The sequence below is a fragment of the Nelumbo nucifera genome, chromosome 6 (assembly GCF_055504915.1).
Source record: "Nelumbo nucifera cultivar China Antique chromosome 6, China Antique-T2T, whole genome shotgun sequence".
NCBI classification, from domain to species: domain Eukaryota; kingdom Viridiplantae; phylum Streptophyta; class Magnoliopsida; order Proteales; family Nelumbonaceae; genus Nelumbo; species Nelumbo nucifera.
The window spans coordinates 58,817,976-58,843,860 of record NC_142654.1 but is presented as its reverse complement, the minus strand read 5'-3'; the positions used below and the strand labels follow the sequence as shown (position 1 = coordinate 58,843,860).

Below are 25,885 nucleotides of genomic sequence, written 5' to 3'. Positions count from 1 at the left end.
CCACCTATACTTATGATTCACTATTTGTATGAATAGAGATAACTCGGGGAATTGGGCTTAGCAGTGGTTTTTGATTAGCAAACTAAGACTGTTTCTGTTAGACATAGATCTGGGGTAGTTGACACCTCTCAGATTGTTTTTCCTTTTTTTTGAAACGCAGTTTAAAACTACATACCTTGTTTAAACACGTAATGTAAAACAATCCCCACGGACTCCACTCCCTCAAACCTTATCCTCTCCTCTCCTTCTAGAATCATTAAAACTACCAACCAACCCAAATCGAAGACAATGAAAAGCAAACAACCATGGCCTCAATACTTCTCTGTTTTCTCCTTCCTTCAGTACCTGTAGTGAGCAGGCTTGTATGGACCTTCAACGGGGACACTAATGTATGCAGCCTGTTCGGGGGTAAGCTTGCCAAGCTTGCCAAGGTGAAGAGTGGTGACCTTCTCGATTAATGAAAAGTTTCTTTTTACTCTTCAAAAAAAGTGCTTTTCTTTTTTGATCTTGGATTGCCCGAATCAGAATTGTCAGCGTCATGCATTTATGTTAAAATACATTCATCCATACTTCACTTCTGATGCTTTATCTGTTCTTGATTTCCTCTCAGCCCAGGCACAGCCTGCTTCAATTTTATATAGACATTTGATGATGTTTTCACTAACAGTTTCTTTTGATTTGACTAGGTCAATTGTTAAAACTTGCAGTGAGTGAGCTGTAAGCTTAACATGGATGCTTCGGTGAAGAACAAAGTTGTAAGCCTCAAATTTCTCCTTTTTCATAGTAACTTCTATTATATTAAGACTCATAAAGATCACATTTGTGAAAAAACTCACTAAAACTGAAATAAATCCCACTGACTCGGCACAGTTGTTTCCACATCAGATTAAGTTTTCTCATTTAAGCCAGCTTATTTCCATATACCACTCATAAAGGCACTTCAGTTTCTTAACTTATTTTTGCATCTAAAATTTGAGAGAGCATACTACACATCCACTAGATTCATGGCCACAATCTGATACCATCTCCCTGACAAAATGGAAGAGAAGAGCACAATATCTAAATATGCCATCCTTGTTTTTTGGAATGTTGTTACTATGATAAGTTTTAATTGGCTCACTATTCTTGACTATACTATGCTTTCCTAGCTTTCTAGTGTCTATAAATGAACTATTTTATGATATATCAACCTAAAAGAAAATTAACATTTATTGCAGAGTGACTCCTATAATGAAACACTTGACATACCAAGAGCTGGATTTGATTTGGGAGTATTTGTTGGTGATTTGGCTTTTGAGGAGGATGCAAGCAGGTATTTCCTTGTGGTTTTCACAAAGTATATATGAGAAAATTGGCTTTGGCTCTCCCAAATACTGTAACATAATGAAATTCTATGCATGTTCTTTGCATATGAGAATGCTTTTATAGTGAGAATGCAAGCAGATTTCTCTCCTAGTGGTCTTGAAAAAGTCCATATAAGAAAAATTGAGTCTCCCAGTCCTAAATACTGTATCCTTGTGTAACTTTGATGTAAATCCCATCTGCAATAATTTGGAACAAAACAAAAAATAGAAAAGAAGAAGAAGAGGATTGAAGAAGATGAAAGAGAGAAGCAATGGAGAAAGAAGATGAAAGAAAGGGAAGGAAGAGAGAATGTTGAACCTCTCTCCAGCCACCACAGTTGTGCTTTATTCTTTGATTGTTAAAATGGAATAATTACATGAATACATTCATAAAAAAATAATTACATGAATACCCTTAGTAGGGAGGCCAGCACTAGAAACTACTATAAAAGAGATCAGGATGGTGTCTCTCCCCAAACTGGTGCTACCTATGTGAATCTAATGGTGAAACTGCTTATCATGTTTTTATCTCTTGCCATTTTGCTTGCTGCATTTGGGATTGGTTCTTCTCACTCTTTGAGTGCAGGTGGAACACTCCAGGAAGTTTGGACAGGTTGTTTGACCCTTCTACTTTTAGGTGGCCGAAAAAGAGAGGGAGAGTAATGTGGAGATGTATGAGGGCAGCAATCATATGGACCATTTGGGAGGAAAGAAACCTGAGAATCTTTGAGGAAAAGAAAAGAAGCAAGGAAGCTGTGATAGAAGGGGCTATGGTAAGGGTGTACATTGGGTTAAGACTTTAAGTCTGTTTTCAGACTTTAGTCATGATGATTTAACTAGGAACTGGAAGGTAATAGCAGATTCTTCTCATTCAAAGAGGAAACTGATAAAATCATGGGATCCACCGGTGAATCACTTCCTTAAACTAAATTTTGATGAAAGCAGTTTGGGTGATCCGGGGCCCTTTGGAATAGGAGGGGTGGTAAGAGATGACAGTGGAACAATTTTGGGATTATATTCCTGCCCTCTTAGTCCAGGGGACTCCATAACAACAGAATGGAATGCTATGACATTTGGGATACAAAAAGCTGTTGAAATAGGAGTCCATAAATTGATAATAGAAGGAGATTCAAAGGGTAATCATCAGCTGGATGAAACAGCCTGAAAAAGCTCCATGGTACTTTCAAAATGAGATAAAAAAAGTCAGAAGATTGCTAAGTAATAGGCAAGTGTAATTTCAGTGGGTCCCAAGGTTGGCTAATAACATTGCAGATCAACTTTCTAAACAAGGGGTTAACAGGGCACGGGGCTTTTGGGCTCAATTATAATGCTTTAGTCATTCTTACTGTTGTGTTTTCTTGTTGCTTTTTTGTGTAATGGGGTAGCCGAGGCTGCCCAATCTTTTCTCTCCTAATTAATAAAATATTTCTTGGTACTTATAAAAAAAAACAGGGAAATGGTGCAAATTTGGCTCAGGGGAGAGGATCTTTTAATTGAATTCTATGATAAGAGTCATTGACATGCAATAGTTTTCCCAATGGGGAAGAGAATGGAAGGATGCAGAACTCTACAAGAAGTTGGGGAGTGCCTATGAGCAGATCTCAGTGACACTAAAAAATACAGGAATGTAAATATTAATGGTGACAGGTGGTCCATTGCTAGGGGGGTTGGTAAATGCAATGGCCCAAATTAAAAGTCCTGACCCATGCAGAATTTGGAGGGAGGCAATGGCTTCAAAGTCCTGATCTGTATTTGGTTTGTCAACTTGACAACCATCATGTTGAGCTGTATTGCTTCTTTTTAAATTTAATAAAATTTCCTTTTTATCCTTAAAAAATGATGGTCACTCAGTTTAGGATGTGTTAAATCCTTAATTTTGCTGGATTGGGAGCAGGTTTTTAAGGTACTCCCAATCACAACTAAAAAAAAGAAAAAGGGCTTTGCTTCCAGTTTGATGTTTTAAAGCCCAATCAGTCCTATTGGTGGGCTGAAACAATTTAGGAAAGGGGCATGCAGTCCAGTTTTGTGAACACCAGGCCCTAAGTTAATTGGGCCTTGTTTACAATGCAATAAGCATTTAATTTGCTTGCAGTAGAGCCCATTTAATGGGACAACAAGCCCTAAAAGAATTAAATTTATATTAATTAATAATCTTGTGAGGTCCCACTTATTTATAAAGGGGATGCCACTTGTCCTATCTTAACAAGATGACTATTTTCCCTTCTTTAACCACTTGAAGTGGTGGGGGGACACATGTCCCACTCATTATCTTTTTTTTTTTTTTGTTTTTGTTTTGATCAACAAAAGAAAACCAAATTTTATTAGAATAAAGAAATAGCAGTACAACAAGAGGTTGCAGATTTACATTACAAATATAGAGAGTGAGCATAGCCCCTGCTATCCCACTCCACTTCAGATTTGATTCACAACTGAGCCCAATACAGCTGATGTCTAGTAACCCCTTGCTTTGCTAAGCTATCAACCAAGCCATTTGCTGATCTTTGTACCCACTGTATTTCTATTTGCATATGTCTTGATATCCCATTAAACCTTATAATTTCATTTCTTTAACACCAATTAGCTTTACTTCTATCCAACAACCAGCTTATAATTATTTTGGAGTCACCTTCAACAACTAGTTTATCAGTACCCACTTCCTTTCCTTTTTGCAATCCGATCACTGCAGCCTTTAGCTATGCTCGAATAGAGTCTCCTTGCCCAATGGGCCCTGAAAATAAAGCAATTTTGTTCCCCTTGTCATCTCTAACTACTCTAATTCCTAAAGAACTCGTCCATTGTGAAGTTTGAAAATAGGTCCAAAGTCTTTATCCAGTGTGCTACCCTTACTGTGATGAGATGGAACATGGTTGCAGAAGCTTCCTGCGAGATGGAACATGGTTGCAGAAGCTTCCTGCTAAAACTGGTAGGACTTCCCTTCCACCACCTTTGGAATGAGGCAGACCTGGGAAACATAGTGACACTGCTAGGTTGGGCGATGGAGGAAGTCCAGTTGCAAGATTTACAAGTTGCAGAGGTTAGGATTGTTGGGGTGAAACCAGAACCGATTCCAAGAACAATTGAAATTCTTTCTAACAGAGCTTGGTATGGAGTTTGGCTTATTTCAGAGGTAGAGGCAAAGCTCTGGGGGCGAAGAACCAAGGTAGAAGACGATACTGACGTGGCAGGCTGGTTTACATGTGGCAAACAGGTGTTGGCGAGACAGGTCGATGAACATTGCTGGCCCAAAGGGGAAGCTAGAAAGTCGATGGAAGAAAACCAAAAGGCACGCAAGCTAATAAAAGAAAGAAATTTGGAAAATTTTGAATTAAAGGAAAAGTTGGGGGCCCAAGCTTCATTTGCTGACGTGGTTAAGAAGGGAGTTGAATCAGTCAAAGGTTTGGTGCGGGCCGGCTTATCTGAACCAATAGGAGGATAATGTGGTCCAACAACAGGGTTGAAACCCGACCCACGTGGACTGTTTAAGTGAGCATGTGGATCGGGGGAAAGAACTGGGGATAGATGATAGAAATAGTCTATCTTCTTCAAAGAAGGCAAATGGGGGTATTCCAGCTTCAACTAAGCGGATAGAGTAGTTTCCGATAGGCTCCTTATAGTGGACTTCTCGCCCAACTTTTGATATAACTAAGGCAGGCCATTTGTCACAGGACCGGCCAAATCCCAGGTCTGCAAGAGACTTCAACGAGGAAAGGGAGGGTTTGACGAGGGCTAGGTAGACTGTAACTTGGAGGAAGAGGAAATGGAAGAAGACTCTGATGACTAGTCCAGCATAGGAAGTGTTGGACTCAAGAAGATGTCTGAGGAAGAGCTCGCAATGACTCTAAATCTCGATTCGCTATTTACAGGAGAAGTAGAAGATGAAAATTGCGAAGAACAACCTCTTTGGTTTGTCAAAAAAGTGCCAAGCGGAACACAATCTCAATTTTGGGGGTGGAAACTTTGACTCACACTCAGAATCTCTATTACCAAATCATCTTGCAAAACAAGATTTGCGTAAGGAAGTATTTGAGATTTCTTAGAAGCAAGACAGGGGTACAAAAGTGAGGGACAAAGAAGAGGGTTAGGGAAGAGATCCTACTGTACAACAAATGAGACGGGAAGGCAAACTCTTCAGAACCGAGCCAAGGAGTTAGGTGACTCCCTCACTCCAAAACAGGGCCTGACAGATTTTGCCTCCACTTCCAGCATTCTTATCCTATCTCAGCATAACCCAGGTATCTGTGTCCTTTTAGTTTGTGGTACTAATGACCGCTTTGTATCTTGTGTCCAGATACTGATCCCAATCCAAAGGTTGCAGCCCGTGTGGGAGAAGAAGGGGTAAGAGATAGCAGTAGAGATAGGGAGGGTCAGGTGAGAGAGAGGTAAGAAGGGAGGAGGAAGTAAAAAGAAATAAAAGAATTCTGGAAATCCTCGAAAGTTTGTTAAATGAAGTTGAGGAGAATAATTTATAGAACGAAGGGGCAAATGGGGTTTGTATAGAAAGAATTGAAGAGGAAGGAGGTAGAGGTGGGGAAACAAGTCGGGAAGGAAGGAATGGAAAGATTGACAAAGGAGAGATGATTAGTGAGGATTCTGTGCCAGCCTTTGGGGAGAAGTTGGGGTGCAAATCGAAAGATCCAAATGATCTCAAAGTGTTTCTATGAAAAAAGAGAGAAGTTTAGGTAAAAAAGAGAAAACTGAGTGAGGCTGAAAGGTTGATGAAGGATGTGGAAGGAGATAAAAGTTTTGGTGTTAAAGGGAAAAAAGAGGAAAGGAAATAAGTGAGGGCATTAAGAGTAGGGGGTGGAAAATAGGGATAGATGAGGATCATAAGCTGGAATGTTAGAGGGTTTGGAAGTGCAAGGAAGAGAGTAGTAATCAAAGAGGCCATCAAGAAAATAAATCCAGATGTAGTAATGTTGTAGGAAACCAAAAGAGCAGATTTTGACATTAAGTGGGCAAGGAGTGTATGGAGAGGTAGGGGCATTAGTTGGGCTGCCCTGCCTTCCCGGGGGTTTGTAGGGGGCATTGTGACAATGTGGAAGAATGATGTACTTTTAGGTTTGGAGGAGTTGATAGGACAATTTTCAGTCTCTTTGAAGTTTAGGCAAGTGGAGGATGGATTTGAATGGGTGTTATATGTTAACCAGTGTTTATGGGCCGAATGACTATAGGGAGAGGAGGAAGTTATGGGAAGAACTGTTTGGTATAAGGGGATTGTGGGAAAGTCCATGGTGTTTATGAGGTGATGTTAATGTCATTAGATTTTTGGAAGAAATAAACAGTTCTAGGCAGAGGTTGACTACGAGCATGAGGAAATTTAATCAATTTGTGGATGCTTTTGAGCTTAAAGAATTCCCATTGTTATATAGCTGTTTTACTTGGTCCAATCTCCAAGTGAGTCCTATTTGTTCCAAGTTGATAGATTCTTATTTTCAAATGACTGGGAAGAACATTGGGGGAACTTGACCTCTAGAGCACTTCCAAGAGTAACTTCGAACCATTGGCTTATTGTAATTTGTAAGGAGGAGTTTGGAAGTGTAGGGCCTGTTCCATTCAGATTTGAAAACATGTGGTTAGGACACCCGAGATTCATGTAGAAAGTTAAAGAGTGGTGGTTAGAGAGTAATCCGGTAGTGGAATGGGGTGAAATGAGGTTTCACAAGAAGCTCCAATATCTGAATGATAGAATGAAGGAATGGAATCTCTTAAGAGTTTGGGAGGCTGGAGGAAAGGAAGCAACCTGTGACTGCACAAATTCAAGTCCTGGATATCAAAGAAGGGAGGGGATGCTTTACAGAAGAAGATAAGGAACAAAGATGGAAATTGTGCAAACAATTAGAGAATTTCTGCTTAAGGAGGAAATAAGTTGGAGGCAAAAATCAAGATGCAAGTGGCTGAAAGAGGGGGGGATAGAAATGCCAAGTTTTTTCATGCAGTGGCAAATGGAAGAAGGAATTTTATCTCAAGTCTGGAGATTGAAGAGGTAACAGTTTCCAATCAAAGAGAGATTGCTGGGGCCTTTGCGGATCACTTTAGGTCTATATTTAGAAGACCCCTAAATAATAGCCAATAGGGTGTGGCTTGAGAGGTTGGAGTGGCCAACTTTGAAACTAAAGGATAGGGAGTGGCTAGAAAGGAAATTTGACTTGGAAGAGATAAAGGAGGCGCTGTTCTCCATATGTCAAAGGCACCAAGTCCAGATGGATTCACGATGGCTTTTTATTGGGATTGTTGGGAGATACTAAAAGAGGACCTAATGTTGGTATATGATGATTTCCATAATAGAGGAGTGATTAACCCTGGGCTGAATTCCACATTCATTGCATTGGTGCCTAAGAAAAGAGATGCAAACCATTCGAGAGACTACAAGCCGATCAGCCTAGTCAATAGCCTTTATAAGATTATCTCTAAGGTGTTGTCCATTCGGATTAGGAAGGTTCTCCCAACAATTATAGCAAATAACCAAGGAGCTTTTGTGAAGGGGAGGCTGATAACAGATCAAATACTTATAGCAAATGAGAGTTTGGAGGATTTCAAGAGATCCAAGAAAAAAGGGGTGGTATGCAAATTGGATTTGGAAAAGGCTTATGACTTGGTTGATTGGTATTTCTTGCTAGAGGTGATGATCAATTTTGGGTTTGGAGACAATTGGTGCAAGTGGGTGATGGGCTGCATTAGGACTTGCCACTACTCCATCTTGGTGAATGGGGAAGTGGTGGATTTCTTTCAAGCTCTGAGAAGGATTAGACAAGGCGATCCCCTTTCTCCTTTTTTATTTACTTTGGTTGCAAAACTGTTGGGGAGACTAATTTCCATAGCAGAACCTAGGGAACTAATAAGGGGGTGGAGAGTTGGAAAGGAAAACATTACCACTCACACATTTGTAGTTTGCAGATGACACAATACTTTTTTTGTGAAGGAGGAGATCTCAATAAGATAAGGAATTTGAAGCTCACTATACAACTCTTTGAGCTAATGTCAAACCTTAAAGTGAATTTTGAGAAAAGTTGTATAGTTGGAGTTAAGTTGGGGGAGGGGGAGATATCTGAACGTGTAGACATTTTGGAGTGCACAATGCCTAATTGGCCCTTAAACTACCTTGGTTTGCCATTGGGAGATACTCCTTAGAAAGGAAAGTTTTGGATTCCAGTTGTGGAGAGGTTTGAAAAGAGGCTTGCTACTTGGAAGAAAAAGTATCTGTCTCTTGGAGGGAGAATCACTCTAATTAGGTCTACATTAGCTAACCTTCCTGTCTACTTTTTGTTAGTCTTTAGGGTTTTGGCTGGGGTGGCTAGCAGGTTGGAAAAACTAATGAGAGACTTCCTTTGGGAGCCAGGGGAGGAGAAGAAGGATCACAAGGTTAGGTGGGAGGTGGTGTGTAAGGAGGGAGGTCTGGGTATTGGGAACATAAGGAATAGGAACATGGTACTACTAGGGAAATGATTGTGGAGATTCTTAGTGAAGAAAGAAAAGCTTTGGGTTAAGATAATGGGAAATATTCATGAGGTTGCAGACAATGGATGTGACTTTGGGATTCTGGTATGGACTACAAGAACATCTCCCTAGAAAGCTATTCAAGCTATTTTGCCCTTGTTCTCTCCCTGGATCAGGTATTACTTGCACTCAGGCAATCTCATTAAATTTTGGGAACATGTTTGGGTTGGGGATTCTCCTTTAAAAGACCAATATCCAGCCCTTTTCGCTATCTCTACCCTTAAAAATGAACTAGTTTCCACCTTTCTTGTTCCTTCTAACTCAACTTTTGAGTTTAGCTGGAACTTGGGTTTGAGAAAAGACATCAGGAACATAGAGTTAGACTGTACTTTAACTATACTATCAGTAGAGATCACTATTTTCTGGTTCGGTCAAGCTTCTTGTGAAAGAAAGAGGAGGAAGATGAAGATTTCAGCAGTAGAGAGGGAAGGAGAAGAAAAGAGTAGGAGGTCAACTAGGATTATGAGAAACTTAACCCTAGCCGCCAGCCCCTCATTATATTTATATTTAACTTAAAGATGAGATATTACAAAGATGCCCTTAGTAGGGCGACTACTGAAACTGAATAGTCACAACTTTTAAAAATAAAAAACTAATGGGCCTAAGGCCCAACAACTTCCTAATTAAATAAAAGCAAACTAAAGACAAACCGGGCCACTCAACAAAACAAACCGGGCCACTCAACACTCCCCCTCAAGTTGGGAGTAAATGTCACACATTCCCAACTTGCGTAGATCATGCTCCGGCTTGTTCTTTGCAACACCCTTTATGAGAACATCAGCGAGTTGCAGATCAGAAGCAATGTATGGAAGACAGACTTCTCCAGAAGTTACCTTTTCTCTGATAAAATGTCTATCCACTTCAATGTGCTCAGTTCGGTCATGCTGGACTGGGTTATGGGCAATGTTAATTGCTGCCTGGTTATCACAGTATAGCATCATTGGTTCTTCTGCTTGTACACCAATTTCTTCTAACAGAGAACGGATCCAGAGAAGTTCTGAAACTCCATGCGCCATGGCCCTGTATTCGGCTTCAGCACTTGATCTTGCCACCACTGTTTGTTTCTTACTCTTCCATGAGACTAGGTTACCCCCAACCAGGGTGCACACTCCTGAAGTTGATCTCCTGTCATCAAGGCATCTTGCCTAATCGGCATCTGTATAAGCCTCTAGTTTCAACTGTCCATGATCAGTAAACAATATGCCTCTGCCTGGGTGTCCCTTCATATAAGCAAGGATCCTGCCAACTGCCTCCCAATGCTGGACTCGTGGGGCATGCATGTATTGATTTACTACACTCACTGCATAGGAGATGTCTGGTCTTGTCATACACAAGTATAGCAGCTGACCCACAAGTCTCTGATATCTCCCAATGTCCTTTATTGGTTCACCTTCTGTTGCACTGATTTTATGGTTCTGATCAATAGGGGTGCTAATTGCCTTTGTTCCAAGCTTCCCTATCTCTTGAAGAAGGTCCAAGACATACTTCCTTTGAGAGATAAAAATTCCATGTTTCGATCTTGCAACTTCAATGCCTAAGAAGTATCTCAGTTCTCCAAGATCCTTAATTTCAAATTCCTTATGTAGGTTCCTCTTCAGACTATCAATCTCACTCAAATCATTCCCAGTGACAACAATATCATCCACATAAACAATTAGGACTGACACCAAAGATCCCCTGCGCTTCACAAACAAAGTGTGATCGGATTGAGTTTGAGTGTAGCCAAAATCAATCAAGGCCTTTCTGAATCTGTCAAACCATGCTCTAGGAGATTGTTTCAAACCATATAGTGACTTCTTAAGCCTACATACCTTTCCCTTTTCAGTATCTTGTAAAAACCAGCAGGAAGATCCATATACACTTCTTCTTGCAAATCCCCATTTAGGAAAGCATTCTTCACATCCAGTTGAAACAAGGGCCAAGAGTATGAGGCAGAAAGGGAAAGGAGTATCCGAACGGAGGTCATCTTTGCAACTGGCGCAAAAGTCTCTAAATAATCAATCCATAGGTTTGTGTGTACCCTTTTGTGACAAGTCTTGCCTTGTACCTCTCTATACTTCCATCTGCCTTATATTTTACTATGTAAGCCTATCTGCATCCAACTGTCTCCTTGCCTTCTGGTAGGTCCACAATGTCCCATGTCTGATTCTTAATCAAAGCTTCCATCTCTTCCTGCATAGTTGTCTTCCACTTAGGTTTGGAGAGAGCCTCACTAACACCCTTGGGTATAGACACTGAATCAAGAGAAGAGAGAAAAGCACGGTAGGAAGGAGAAAGTTCATTGTAGGATAAGTACTGTGAAATACAATGAGCAGTACACTTTCTCTTCCCTTTTGTAAGAGCAATAGGGAGATCAAGGTTATCTGTAATAGAGTTAGTAGGATCAATGAGAATTGAAATAGTAGCGGGATCAAGAGGAGTACTTGAATCCATATTAGCCGAATCTGGAGTCTCCAAGGGATCGACAGGAAGTGATGTGAGTTCTGTTGTAGTGGAATCAACCACCTTGTGAAGTCTCTGTCGTGAGTAATGCTGAGAGACAGAATGCAAAGGAGGTGGCAAGGTAGGTGGCATCGGGTGGTGGTCAAGCACAGGAGGTGACATAGGGTCTGGAACTGGGAGAGGGATAGATTGCTGACTTACTTCCCCAAAACACTCCCCCTGAGAAGGATTCTATGAGAAGAAGTACGTGGATTGAAAAAAGGTGTCATCCATGGTAACATATCGGTTCCCAGAGACTGGATCATAGCAGCGGTACCCTTTCTGATTCTCTGCATATCCAAGGAAGACACACTTCTTTGGCTTGGGATCAAGCTTCGAGCAGTGAGGACCAAGGATGTGTGCAAAGCAGACACACCCAAACACCCTGAGAGGAATATGAAACATTTCCCCTTGAGGAAAAAGAAGGCTGAATGGAGTGCTGAATCCAAGTATACGAGAAGGCACCCTGTTAATTAGATATACTGCTGTGAGAATTGCATCACCCTAAAACCAAACCGGAACTGTAGATGTGATCATCATGCTTCTTGCAGTCTCAACAATGTGTCTGTTCTTCCTTTCTGCAACACCATTCTGTTGTGGACTGTAGGAGCAGCTGCTTTGATGGACAACACCATATTCTAACAAATATGAGGCAAGATGTCTTTCAAAAAATTCCCTAGCATTGTGAAATCTGAACACCTTTATTCTTGTTCCAAACTGTGTTAGTACCATCTGATGAAATTGCTTCACCAAGGATGGTACTTCATCGTGGGATTTCATCAGGTACATCCAAGAGTATCGGGAGAAATCATCCACAAATAGGAGAAAATAGCGATAGCCTCCCATAGAAGGAACATGGTAAGGGCCCCACATATCTGAATGAATAACATCAAAAAAAGAATAACATCTTTTATTACTAGGTTTAAAAGAATGTCTACAATGCTTTCCAAGTTGACAACCTTCACACTCCAGACTTGACAGACTAACAAACTCAAAGAGTTTTGGAAACAAAGAACTCAAAGAAGAAAAAGATAAATGGCCCAAACAATTATGCCAAAGCATAATCTGACTCACAGATCCTGACTCACTGTCCCTGCTAACATGATGACTTTGGTGAGGAGGAAGAACATCCAGGAGGTAGATTCCATTCACTTCACGACCAGTCACAATCGTCCTCTTTGAATCCAAATCCTGCAAAATACAACGTCCAAGAGAAAAAATTACTGAGCAGTTCAGATTCTTAGTCAAACTACTAACATATAACAAATTAATGCTCAATCTGGGAACATGAAGGACAGAGGGTAAACAAATAGAATCATTAATCTTGACAGATCCCTTCCCAGCAATAGGAACATGGGATCCATCAGCTGTGGAGACCCTATCTCTGTCAGAACAGAGCTGGTAAGAGGAAAAAATAGTGGAGCTATGGGTCATGTGCTCTGAGGCTCCAGAATCTATAATCCAAGGAGGTCCCTCCTTACCTGAAGTGGAAACATAATTTGCAGTGAAATGTGAACTACCTGTGTGAGCAAAGGAGGTAGAGTGAGCTCCACCAGTGCTACCTGTACCTTGTTGTCCACTTGCGGCTGAACTGGAACTAACTGTACCCCGTTGGTTCAGAAGTAGCCCATACCTCTCAAGTTCGGCCCTTACTGCAGCAGCTGCAACAGACTCCAAAGCAGCTGTAGTAGGAGGGGCCGGAGTGTCACCAGTAACTGCCATGAGCGCATTTCCCTTCTTATTTTTCAATCTAGTTGGCACAAGATGTGGGTAAAGCTTCCAGCAAGTATCTCTTGTATGTTTATGCTTCTTACAGTAGTCACAAACCAAGTCTCTTTTGTCTTCCTTCTTGATTTCACTGTCACTTTGTTTGCGTTTCACAACACTTACCATGGCAAACTGATAAGAAATTTGGGTTTTCATCATCACATTCCTCCTGCACTCCTTCCCTGACACAAAAGCATATGCTTGGGAGAGAGTGGCACTATCCCTGGAAAGAAGATGCTGTCATGCAATATCATATACAGGGTTAAGGCCAGCAAGGAATTCAAACACCCTATACTTCTCTAAATGTCTCTGATAGGTAGCTGCATCCTTGGTGGTTTCCCAAGCAAAGGTCTCCAAATGGTCAATCTCTTGCCACAAGGTCTTAAGGACTGAAAAATAGGCTGCAACAAATCTATCTCCCTGCCTTGTAGCAATAATCTGATTTCTCAGCTGATAAGCCCTAGCAACATTCTCCCTTTGTGATAGGTTTCTGCAACCCCATTCCGTATCTCCTTAGCAGTATTTGCCCATAAGAAATTTTTACTTATATGTGGCAACATGGAATTACACAACCAAGTCATCACCATATAATTTTCCTACACCTATCGGGAGTTGCTAGTTTCGGGTTTCACCTCTTCACCAGTGATATACCCTAATTTCCCACAAGCCCCAATGGCCATCTTTGCAGATTGTGACCATTCCAAGTAGTTTGCACCATCCAACCTAACTGTAGTAATGGTTCCAGCCCCGAAGGGGTCTCCAACACCCCCTCTCATTGGTCCCATTTCACTCCCAGGCTTATTTTCAACTCTGTGGCCCTCCATGCTTCTCAAAAAAGGTAAAGAAAATAAATAAAATTTGCAGCAAGATCAAACAAGACACCTTTTGGAACCAACAACACTTTCTTGGTGTCCCGGGCTTTCTTTCCACAAAAGATTCCTTTTCTATGGAATGGGAGAAGAGAGAGAAAAGACAACCGCCCTCTCTAGAAGCCTCCAAACCACGTGGGACTTGAATCACTCTTTACAAAAAACTCCAAGGAACCTTAAAATACTAGGGCACCTCTTCCTAGGTCAAAATTGAAGAGTCCAACAAAAACAGTACTCTTCCCCTTTCTCCAGTTTTTCCTGATTTTGATGAGAAACCCTAGACCAGCTACAGGGCACACAGATCCATCAAGAAAATCCAAAAATTGGGCTTACCTGAGAGCTTCGATCAGCCTCTTAAATCACCATGCAGTCGGCTGATCTAGGGCTGCATGAGAGAACAACTTCAAGAACCTTCAACCTGCTCTGATAACAAGTAAAGATCACTATTTGCTGATTCGGTCAAACTTCTTGTGAAAGAAAGAGGAGGAAGATGAAGATTTCAGCAGTAGAGAGGGAAGGAGAAGAAAAGAGTAGGAGGTCAACTAGGATTATGAGAAACTTAACCCTAGCCGCCTGCCCCTCATTATATTTATAATTAACTTAAAGATGAGATATTACAAAGATGCCCTTAGTAGGGCGGCTACTAAAACTGAATAGCACAACTTTTAAAAATAAAAAACTAATGGGCCTAAGGCCCAACAACTTCCTAATTAAATAAAAGCAAACTAAAGACAGACCGGGCCACTCAACAAAACAAACCGGGCCACTCAACACTATCCATCCTTGATGGGGTCTTCCTGGAGCTATCCAAGGCAGACAATAGAATCTGGAGACTCACTCCCTTGGCCTTGGGTTCCTTCACTTGTGCCTCAAGCTCTATTACAACCTTCTTCTTTTGGACTGACCTTCCCTGTTAAAGAGGTGTGGTGTCAACCTATACCTCCGAAGGTTGGGAGTTTCTGTTGGGAAGCCTTTTTGGAAAGAGTTAATATAGGAGATTTGCTTCAAAAGAAAAGACCTAATAGTTGTTTGTCTCCTCATTGGTGTGTCCTCTGTAAAGCTGATGGTGAGTTTGGATAGCACTTACTAATTTCCTATCAGTTTGCTAAACTCATTTGGTAGTGGTTTACTTCTCTGTTTGTGTGCAGGTGGACTCCCCCATTGAATGTGCAAAGCTTATTCACATCTACTCCTAATTGGTCTACAAAAAGGGCTAAGATTATGTGGTGATGTGTTAGGGCTGCAGTTTGTTGGATTATTTGGGAAGAGAAAACTCATGAATTTTCTCAGAAAAGGAGAGAAGTTTGGAAGTAATATCGGAGGTTACCCATATTAGGGTGATACATTGGTTGAAAACTTTGGACATGTTTGCAGATTTCTCAGTAGATGAGATGCTAAGAAAGTGGAAGTAGATTGCAGAATCAGCTTTAGCTAAGAAGGTTTTGAGCTCTTGTTGGACCCCTCCACCTCACGGTTTTACTAAACTGAATTTTGATGGCAGCAGTATGGGCAATCCAGGGCCATTTGGAATAGGGGGAGTCATAAGAGATGAAAAAGGGAATCTATTAGCCATGTATTCTGGTCCAATTGGGGTGGGAGACTCCTTGATGGCTGAAATACTAGCAGTTCTTGAAGGGGTACAAAGGGTTAAAGACATGAATATCAATAAATTGATCATAGGAGATTCCAAAATTGTGGTGAACTGGCTAAAAGAGGACAACTCTAGGCTTTGGAATTACAGCAATGAAAAGAGGAAATTTAAGTGGCTGGCTAAGGACTTTGAAACTCAATGTACATGGGTAAAGAGAAGTGCAAATTCATTGGCAGATGGTCTAGCTAGGCAGGGGGTGAACAGAAACTCTATTTTTTGGACTGTGTTGTAATTGCTTTTTATTTTGGGTGTACCTTGACTGTATTCGGGAGTTAAGATTGTTTAGCTCCCTTTCTATGTAATCGTCTCAATCTTTCAATAAAGTTCATCGTTATTGATAAAAAAAAGTAACTCATAAATTTGGCATCTCTATCTGAAACAATAGTATTAGTTAGGCAATGCAAACACACAACTTCCTTAAAGAATAGTTGTGTAATGTGTACAGCATCAGATGTCTTGCTACTAGGAATGAAATGAGCCATTTTGGATAAGCGGTCAACCACAACATAAATGGAATCATGCCTCGGTAAAAAGATGAGAGATGGTGAGAGATGGTTGGTTCTAGGGATGAGTAGCACAAAATCCATGCTTTGTTCTAGGGTGGTTGCAGGATAATGAGTAGCTCTGTGGTCTCATAGAAATGAGTTAAAGATATTTAAATGGCTGACTAGAGGCTTGGATGTGAGGGTTTGAATGGGTACAAAGGGAAGTGAATAGCACGGTTGATGTTTTAGCCACATAAGTGGTAGGAAGAGATCATTTATTTTGGATGCAACTGTAGGAAAGTAAAAAGATGAGAGATGGGTCCTTATCTCTTCTAAGGGTGAATGTATATGTACATTGTTCTTGTAAGGGCAGCGCAATGCATGAGGCTCCCGCTAATGCAGGGGTTTGGGGAGGGACTGAAGTACACAGTCTTACCCCTGCACATACATTATTCTTAATTAATAAAATTAATTTGATCATAAAAATAATAAGAATATAAGGGCCTGTTCATTTGCTCTGAAGTCTGACATCTGAAAGTGCAATAATTACATTAAGAGGTATATTGGTATTGGTGAACTTTTCTTTCCTCTGAACTCTGAATGTAGGGAATGTTGTTCTGAACTCTGAATTCTGAATTCTGAAAATTATCAAATATCCATTTTGACCCCATATATGAGAGTTTTTATTTGTCTTTTTTGGGGGTATCATTGGAAAACAAAAACTTGTATGATTGCACTTTAAGAGATAAGAGATAAGAGGAAACGAACAACTATTTTTCTCTTAAAGTTAAAAGATTCCTCTTAAGAGATAAGAGTTAAGGGGAAACGAACAGGCCCTAAGTAGTTGTTCAAAAAACACGGATGTAAGGTTTCTAGATGAGTCCTTTGTATTTCTTTACTGGAAAGCTGAGCATATGTAGTCTAATATTTTTTTGATCAGAAACACAAAAATTGATTCATTAAATTTAAAAAGAAGATATAAACAAGAACTCGTGGGCAGAAACAACATGCCCAAGAAGAACTATCCCAATATTTAGAAAACAGCCCAGAATATGGATTGTCTCTGAATTCCTTGTTTAGCTAAACCATCGGCCATACTGTTTGCAGATCTCTTAATCCACTTTATTTGAACTATCATGTCTTTATATATCTGTTTGAAGTTCTTGAACTCATTCCTTAGCTTCCATGTTACTTTTTCCCCTTTTCAGCCAACCCACAACTATTTTTGAATCACCTTCAATAATCAGCCTATCAATCCCCATTTCTTTAACTTTCTCTACTCCATACACTGCTGCCATCAGTTCTGATCTCACCACATCTCCATGCTGAACAGGACCTGAATACATGGCTAGAATGTTTCCATCTTCTTCCCTAATTACCCCACCAATACCTGTTGGGCCAGGGTTGCCCATGCAACTACTATCAAAGTTCAATTTCTTCCACCCAACACATGAAAGGCTGTCTCACCATACAACTTACATAAGAAGCACCAACTTGGGGACAAGCACCAATTGGTCTTTTCCTTTGAAGCAATCCGCAGGTGTTAATGGAGCCATGAAGCACTTCCCAATAGAAAGCATTGACTTTTGGAGGAATAGGCCGAGATCAAATCTCCATAATAAGGAAAGGAGAGTGGGAGGTGGCTACAAGAGAATTCATAAAAGATTTGCAGGAAAATGGCCCTGATTGATTATGGGCCCACACTCTAGAATCTGAACCCCCCCTCCTCAAAGCCCAGAGTTATCAAATACAGGTTTTCCTTTGAAACTAGAGAGATCAAAGAGAGAAGGAAAGACCTCTTATGTAGTCTAATATTAACAACTTATACTTTGCACTGAAACTGTTGTATTATTATTATTATCAGCAACACAGAAGAGAATTCTTTGTACTGAAACTGTTCTGTTTCTATCATCAAGTTTTGGAGTTTTGGATGATGCACATGGACTGCAATAATGTTTGTATTGTCAGGATTTTTCATACATGCAAAAGAACCTTCTATTACACCTGCTTAGTTGATGATTAAGCATTTTTTCTGAACAAGCTGATTGTTGAAGGAAATTCCAAACTAATGGTGGATTGGCTAGAGTCTGCAAAACTGTTATTAGGGCTTATAAGGATGAAATTAAGAAGCTTAAGTGGTTAACCAATACTATGACAGTGAGTGTGCATTGGGAAAGGAGGTTTGCAAATAACCTGGTTCATTTTTCTAGCTAAACAAGGGGTGTATAGGGGTCACTGGATCAGTTATATTGGGTTCAATAATAATGCTTTTTTAGTTTTCTATGGATGAGGTGAACCTCACACCTCTCCCTTGGGATGTTTGTAATGATGTATAATATTGATCTTCTGATGAATTTAAGTTACTTATCAAAAAGGTTTAGCATTTCTTCTGTTCTCTTTTTCTTTGTGAAGTATATATTTGTGAATGAAAGAAAATTGATACATTTTCTGCCTTATTTTTCTTCAAGCTCTTTTTTTTTAAAATTTTTTAAGCTATCGACTTTTGTTGTCACTTGCTTTCCTTCTCAATATCACATCACGAGGAATATCTTGAACTTTTTCCAGCAGTGATGATTTGTCTCTTGAAGGACTTCAAGAAGAACTGGAAGAATGTAAGAATGATGATGTAAGTAATCAAGGTTTTATTTTCTTTTAGGTCTTACTGGCCTTATGAAGCATCATTATATTGTTTTTCTGATGGACATTCTTTCATGAGAAATTAACAGTTCTATAAAAAAGAAAGCAATTTTCTGAATCAATGATATCTTGAATATCATATATTATAATTTATAAATATTTAAATGATATCAGATAATCTAATTATTTGCAAATATCTTTTCATCTATCCAAATATCTATCTACTCATTTGCTTCAGACATATTTTTTGTTTTTCCATCAGAAACAACAACATTCATTGCATGAACGTGCATAAAACCCACAAAACAACAAGTACTCACTTCTTAGGACGAATGGTTGATTTACATACTACTAATCTAGAATCTAGACTCTAGACCCTCCTCAGTCTCCTGGTCTTTTATTGATAAAAAATGGTACAGGAAAATAGAAGGCTCAACTCAAAACAGTTGTCCATGGATCCCTTGATCAAACTGATCCATGTTATTGAGCCTGTACTTTGGCCCAACTCCTGGTATTCTTGTGTCCCTAGAAGCTCCTTCCTCCTCTGTCCTTTGTGGCTCTTCCCTTCAGCAAATGTTCCTGATTTTGTAGGCTCTTTCCTTTCGTCCCTCCAGGGATAATAGTCTCTCCTTGTCTCGCCCTGGCATCAGGTTCAGCTCTTTCCTGTGCCAGTGCCTTTCTTCTCACTTCTGTGTAATTGTGAAGCAAGTTCGCTAAGGAAGAAAGCACTTTCTTTTTTAGTTAGGTGGAGACTCTTTTGTGATTATAGTGGAGGGCAATGTTCTGAAAACTGTATTGTATTGTAAATCGTAGAGAAAATTGAATTGAAAAACTTGTAAAAAATAAAATATAGATATGCTAAAGGCAAAAAATATATAGAAAAGTGATTCTACCCAAATTTTAATCCATATCTACCATGTATGAACCTACATCAACAGAATTTACCACTTATACAATAGAAGTCTTAAGATGATATAATCAAGTTTGACTTGAAAGTCAAATAACCCACATACCATGACTCTTTATCCTATCTATGATGGAAAATAAACTCAATATATGGTTTAAATAATGTAAATAAGTTAATTTCTAGTAAGCTCTTTAAAACAAGTCACCTTTGAGGCTTTGACAAAATAAATATTAACAAAATAAAATGACAAAGTAGAGAACTAATTCTTAATTGAATTGATTTGAATCGTAAGAATTGTATAAATCATAAGGTTTATGATTCAAACTGTAGGATTCAAATAATAATCGTAAGATTTTTGCAAAAAAGGATTCGAACATAAGATTCGAATCGAAACCCTTGGGATTTGTGATTCAAATCATGAATCGTATCGTAAATCGTAAGATTTTAATGACATTGGTAAGGGAAGAGAAGAAACACACTTGTAAGAGAAACTGCCTGTGAGCGGTTAGCTGGTGGAGGTTGAGACATAGTGACAGACATGGTGGTAGAGGGAGAAAGGAAACACTATGCGAATGACACACTTCCACTTGAAACACTTCAGGAGGAAGGTTTCTTCAAATTTTAAATTTTCAAATGTCAAAATTTAATCAGTTTTTTTTTTTTTGATCAGAAACGATAACTTTCATTACAGATAAATTAAATTGAAACAGTAGTCAACCCTTATTAGAAGAGGTTGATCCAATAAACATCAAATATTACAACACTGCCCAATAAAGTCTCTTCCTTACAGTCCCTTGTTTTGCTAGGGCATCAGCAAAACCATTTGCTGATCTCCTTACCCACTTGAAACAAACACCCACCTCCCTTATTATTCTAAGAATTTCCCTTATCAACTGTCTATATTGCCAAATTCCTAGCTGCCCTGATTGTATCCACCCAATTACCAATTTGGAGTCTCCCTCTATCTCAATCTGCTGTAGCCCCAATTGTTTGGCCAGTTTTACACCTTGATGTAGTGCCAAGATTTCTGCTCTTAAGGAGTCTCCAACTCCTACTGGACTTGAATATAGAGCTATTATCTTGCCTTCATTATCTCTGAAAACACCTCTTATTACCAGATGGGACCGGATTTCCTATAGAGCTTCCATCAAAGTTCAGTTTCACCCTTTGTTGTGCCGGTGGGGACCAAACTTCCTGTATAATAGCTTTGGAAGTAGTAGTAGATGCCACAATACCCCAACTTCTATAAATCTATTCAGCTGATAAATCCTTAAAAAGATCATAGGATTTCAACCAATGGATAACCTTATTAGTTCTCCTTAACCTCTTGGATCTACAACTACCTTTGAAGATCCTATTGTTTCTTTCCTCCCACACTGACCACAATACAATAACTCTAGTGGCTCTCCACATAATCCTTCCACGAACCGTTGGTTGCCTGCAAAACGCTGGATCAAAGAGGTTCACCACGCTCGAGGAGGGATTCCAACTGCAGCCAAAGAGAGAAGAGAACCAAGACCAAATAAAGAACACAAAGGGACATGAGATTAGTAAATGTGAAATTGTCTCACTAGAACCCAAACAAAGACAACAAACATGGGGGGAGTGGCACATATTTGGCCTCTTTTTTTGCAATAAATCCAAGGTGTTGAGTTTTTGGAGTGCCACTTCCCAGCAAAAGGCCTGAATTTTTTTGGGGGTACAGGGCTACCTCACACCTCCTTTGAAGTAAAGTTCCCTACAAGGTTAGCGGTCTAAAGCAAAATGTTATAGAAAGAAGAGCAATTGAAAAAACCAGAAGGGGAAGGTTTCCAAATTCTGCTATCTCTACAAGACTGATTAAGAAATACTTCCCCTAACTAAGTGATCAAATCATCAACCATCCCCATTTCAGAATCCCTTAGACCTCTTCTCAAGCCCAAATCCCAGGAGTTATCAACAAACACTGAAGAGATCACTTTTCTTTTGTTTTCAGCAAGGAATAAATAGAAGGGAAGGAAATCTATCTCTAAGGGAGTTTTCACCAACCCAAACATCTTCCCAAAACAAGACTTTATTTCAGTGCAAACATCATATTTGAAATAAGGGAGCATAAGAGGCAAAATACCTTGAATAGCTTTCCAAGGAGAACATTGAGAAGCCCCAGGGTCGAGTCCTGCATCCCAACCATTATTTGCCAATCCATGAATACTAACAATCACTCTAGACCAAAGTCTATCCTGTTCCATCGGTAGTCTAAAAATCTGTTTCCCTAGTAGAGCCGTGTTTCTTAATCTTATATTTCCTAACCCAAGGTCTCCATCATCCCTTCTCCTAGAAACCACCTCCCACTTCACTAAGTGATCCTTCTTAGTGTCCCTTGGTTCCCACAAGAAATCCCTCATTATCTTCTCTAATTGGTTAGCTACTTTCATTGGTACTTTTAAGGTAGACAGGAAATAAACTGGTAGGTTGGCCAAGGTTGACTTGATTAAGGTTATCCTACCCCCTAAAGAGATGTAATTCCTCTTCCAATTTGCTAACCTCTTGGAGAATCTTTCAATCATAGGGTACCAAAAACTCTCAACCATTGGGTTCCCTCCCAGTGGTAGCCCCAAATATTGTAAAGGCCAGTCCCCCACTTCACACCCCAAAATCCTAACTAGGGAATCCACCTCCTCTCCCCCTAAATTGAGCCCTACCACAACTTTTTCCCCAGTTCACTTTAAGATTGGACTTCCTTTCAAATTGAAGCACTAGACTCTTTAAGTTCCGTAATTCCCCTTCCTCCCCGTCACAAAACAAGATGATGTCATCCACAAATTGCAAGTGTGTGACCACCACCTCCTCCCTACCAATCCTCCAACCTCTTATCAAATTGTTAGCATCAGCCCTCGAAATCATGGCACTCAAAACATCAGTTACTAGGGTAAAGAGGAATGGGGGCAACGGATCTCCTTGCCTAATACCCCTCTTTGCAGGAAAGAAACCCCTAGCTACACCATTCACTAGTATTGAGAAAATGACATGAAGAAATGCATTCCTTCTCCCATTTGCACCATCTCTCCCCAAATCTTTTCCGCTTGAGAACCTCTATTTAAAAATCCCAGTCCACCATGTCATATGCCTTTTCAAGATCCAATTTGCAAATCAACCCCTTTTCCTTTCTCCTCCTCTTCACCTCAACACATTCATTGGCAATAAGTATTTGATCTACAATTTGTCTTCCTTCTACAAAGGCCCCTTGATAGGGTGAGATTAGAGATGGGAGAATCTTTTTTAATCTTAGCGCTAGGACCTTAGAGATGATCTTATACATGCTTCCCACCAAGCTTATAGGTCTGAAATCCTTTGGTTGGAGAGCGTCCTTCTTAGGAACCAAGGCAATAAAAGTTGCATTTGCTCCCAAGTTAAATTTTCCCCTCTCATAGAACTCTTCAAAAACCTCCAACATATCCTCTCTAATTATCTCCCAACAATCTTGATAAAAGGCCATTGAAAAACCATCAGGCCTAGGAGCTTTAGATCGATCCATGGAGAAGATTGCATTTCTCACTTCTTGGGCCTCAAATCTTTTTTCAAAAGATTCCAATAAGACACTATTTTCCACCCACCACTCCAAGTCCTCTAAGCTCAAATTAGGTCTCCCTGGGCTGTCATACACTAATTTGAAGTGATTAACCAAAGCTTGAGCTATATCCTCTTCCCTTGTGAGCAATTGTCCATCACACTCCAATTTTGAAATAGAATTCTTCCTTTTCCTCCCATTTGCCAACGAATGAGAAAACCTTGTATTGATGTCCCCTTCCTTTAGCCATTTGCACATGGTTTTTGCTTCCAACTTATCTCCTCCTTCCTAAGAAGATCTTCTAGTTCCTGTTTCAAATTCCATCTTTCCACCCTACCCTCTTCCCCCAACCTTCTTTCAACTTCTAGTCCATCTAACTCCTGCACTCTCAGACTGATTTTCACTTTCCTTTCCTCTATTCTACCAAAAACTTCTTTGTTCCAAATCTTGAGTCTAGCTTTCAAGAGTTGTAGTTTCTTGTAAAACGTATACCCCTTCCATTTGGAATTCCACTTGGTCCACTTCCCACCATTCTTTTACCTTATCTAGAAACTCTGGATGAAGTAACCACATATTTTCAAACCTAAAAGGGCACGGGCCTCCATCCACTCTTTCTTGAGACAATCTGATTAAGCAATGATCTGAAGCAGGTCTCGGCAATGCTGTAACACCTAAAATTCCCCATTCAGCTTCCCAATCCACTGTAAAGAGGAACCTATCTAAATAACAACAGGTAGGGCTTTCTTGGAAGTTTGACTAGGTAAAATTTGCTTGCTGAAGAGGGAGGTCCCACAATTCAAAATTCTCCACAAAGAGATTAAACTTTCTCATGCTAGATGTAATCCTATGACTGGGGTTATTGGACTCGTTCAAGAATCTTATTACGTTGAAATCTCCACGCAAACACCAAGGGACATCCCACAAACCCCTAACGGCTGCTAGTTCTTCCCAAAAACCTTCCTTTTCCCTATAAGAGGTGGGACCATAGACATTAGTTAACACCTAAGCCCACCCATCTTCCTTTCTCTTCAGTTTTATTGACACCGAGAAGTTCCCAATTAATTCTTCACACTTGCAGTTTTCATTTCTCCACAAAGTAATAATTCCCCCTGAAGCTCCCCAAGATTGTGCAAAGGCCCAACTCAAATTTCTTGTTGACCAGATACTCCTCACCCATTTCTTGTCCACCTCAGTCAATTTTGATTCTTGTATTAAGACCACATCTGGCTTTTCTCTTCTCAAGAAGTCTTTGATCACTCACCTTTTCTTTAAACTCCCCAAACCCCTTATGTTCCAGCTTATTAATTTCATGGACAAACATTTCAGGTTTCCCCAACCACACCACCCTCTTTACTCTTTTTTTTATCCTTCCTACCCCCACTCGCTTTATCATAATCTACCCCCCTCTTCAACCTCTCCACCTCACTCAGCTTTTTCTTCCTCTTTTTAGAAAGCTCTCCTACCGTCTTACTAGACTCTTCCACCTTCTCCTTTCCTTCTAGTTTCTTACCTGACCCCTTCTTCTTTTTCCATTGTCCTTTTGATTTTACACTATCCACTTTTCTCCATTGTATTGGGATTTTGAATAATCTCCTCAACCCTACCCTCTTTCTCATTCAGCTCCTCTTCCATTCTGATTCTAAATAGTTCCATGATCAACTCCCAAATTTGGTCCCCCAGTTCTCTCTCTTCTGCTTCAGAATTTATCTCCCTCACTACCTCTGTCACTTGCCCTGAATCAAATGAATTGGCAGACTTTATATGAATTGGCAGACTTTAATCAGTTATAGGCCTGGAACCAGGTCCGGTCCCAGTCTAAGGGCCTAATAGAGGTGCCTAGCCTGGCCCATGATCACTTCTAGCAACTATGCACCTTATACTTGCCCATGGGAATTTTCTTCCCCCCTCTCCACTTGCTTGTTGTAATAAGACTTCAACAGAGAAAATACCATCCTTGCACCATCTCCATTCCCTTCTATCAGCAGCTTCTGATCTGCTTGAGTTTAAGCCTATATATCTTCTGCAAAAGGTAAGCCATTTGCCCCATCTCTCAATCATTTAAGTTCCTCCTAAAAGTAGGGTTCCATACTGTTCTATCATTGTGAAAGGAGAATATATGCTTCTTTGTTCTGAGCTATATCAAACAATCAGAGGTACAACTCCTTCAAGCTAGTCCCTTCACACCACGGGTCAGACCAAAACCTTACCCTTGTTCCATCACCAATGTTATATTTGATACCCTTCAAAAGATCCAACTTAGCTATTTTTTTTTCAAAAAAAAAAGGAAAAATTCAACTTAGTTCATTGGATTACTTTCCACAAGGCGTAACCAGAACTAACATTTACATCAGCAGGGTCCCATCTACCATCCCTTTGGTCATACTTACCATGTATATAACTTCTCTCCTCAAGCTAACTGCCTCATTATATCCCCAATGCTAGGTACCCAATAAAGCCTTGTTAAAATACTTCAATCTTCTTATTCCCAAGCTGCCACTCTTTCTTGGTTGGCAAACCCTATTCCAACTAGTAGCAATGAACGAAACCAGTAAAATAAGGGGTGTCTAATGAATTGACCCGTCCCCAAAGGGATATCTATAGATTCTATACTATTATAAAGTGGACACTTGCCTTGGTTTTGGTGCAGGTCATAAAGTTAATTTGATTTTATAATGTTATTTACCCTTTATTTGAACACGTGCAT

General features: G+C 40.0%; 1 protein-coding gene across 7 annotated transcripts in view; it reads left to right on the top strand.

Annotated features, from left to right (window-relative positions):
* The window catches only part of LOC104601937 (vacuolar protein sorting-associated protein 52 A-like), a 94,494-nt gene that overhangs the window by 3,266 nt on the left and 65,343 nt on the right, over positions 1–25,885 (top strand). For 4 of the 7 annotated variants that reach the window (XM_088890782.1, XM_010265447.3, XM_088890783.1 and 1 more), the window contains 3 exons: positions 687–755; positions 1,218–1,312; positions 18,656–18,716. In XM_088890782.1, coding sequence (XP_088746908.1) covers positions 729–755; positions 1,218–1,312; positions 18,656–18,716 — 183 coding nt within the window. In that variant the 5' untranslated portion in view covers positions 687–728. The remainder of the gene's footprint in view (positions 1–686; positions 756–1,217; positions 1,313–18,655; positions 18,717–25,885) is intronic. The other 3 variants (XM_088890784.1, XM_010265451.3, XM_088890785.1) reach the window with 1 other exon arrangement.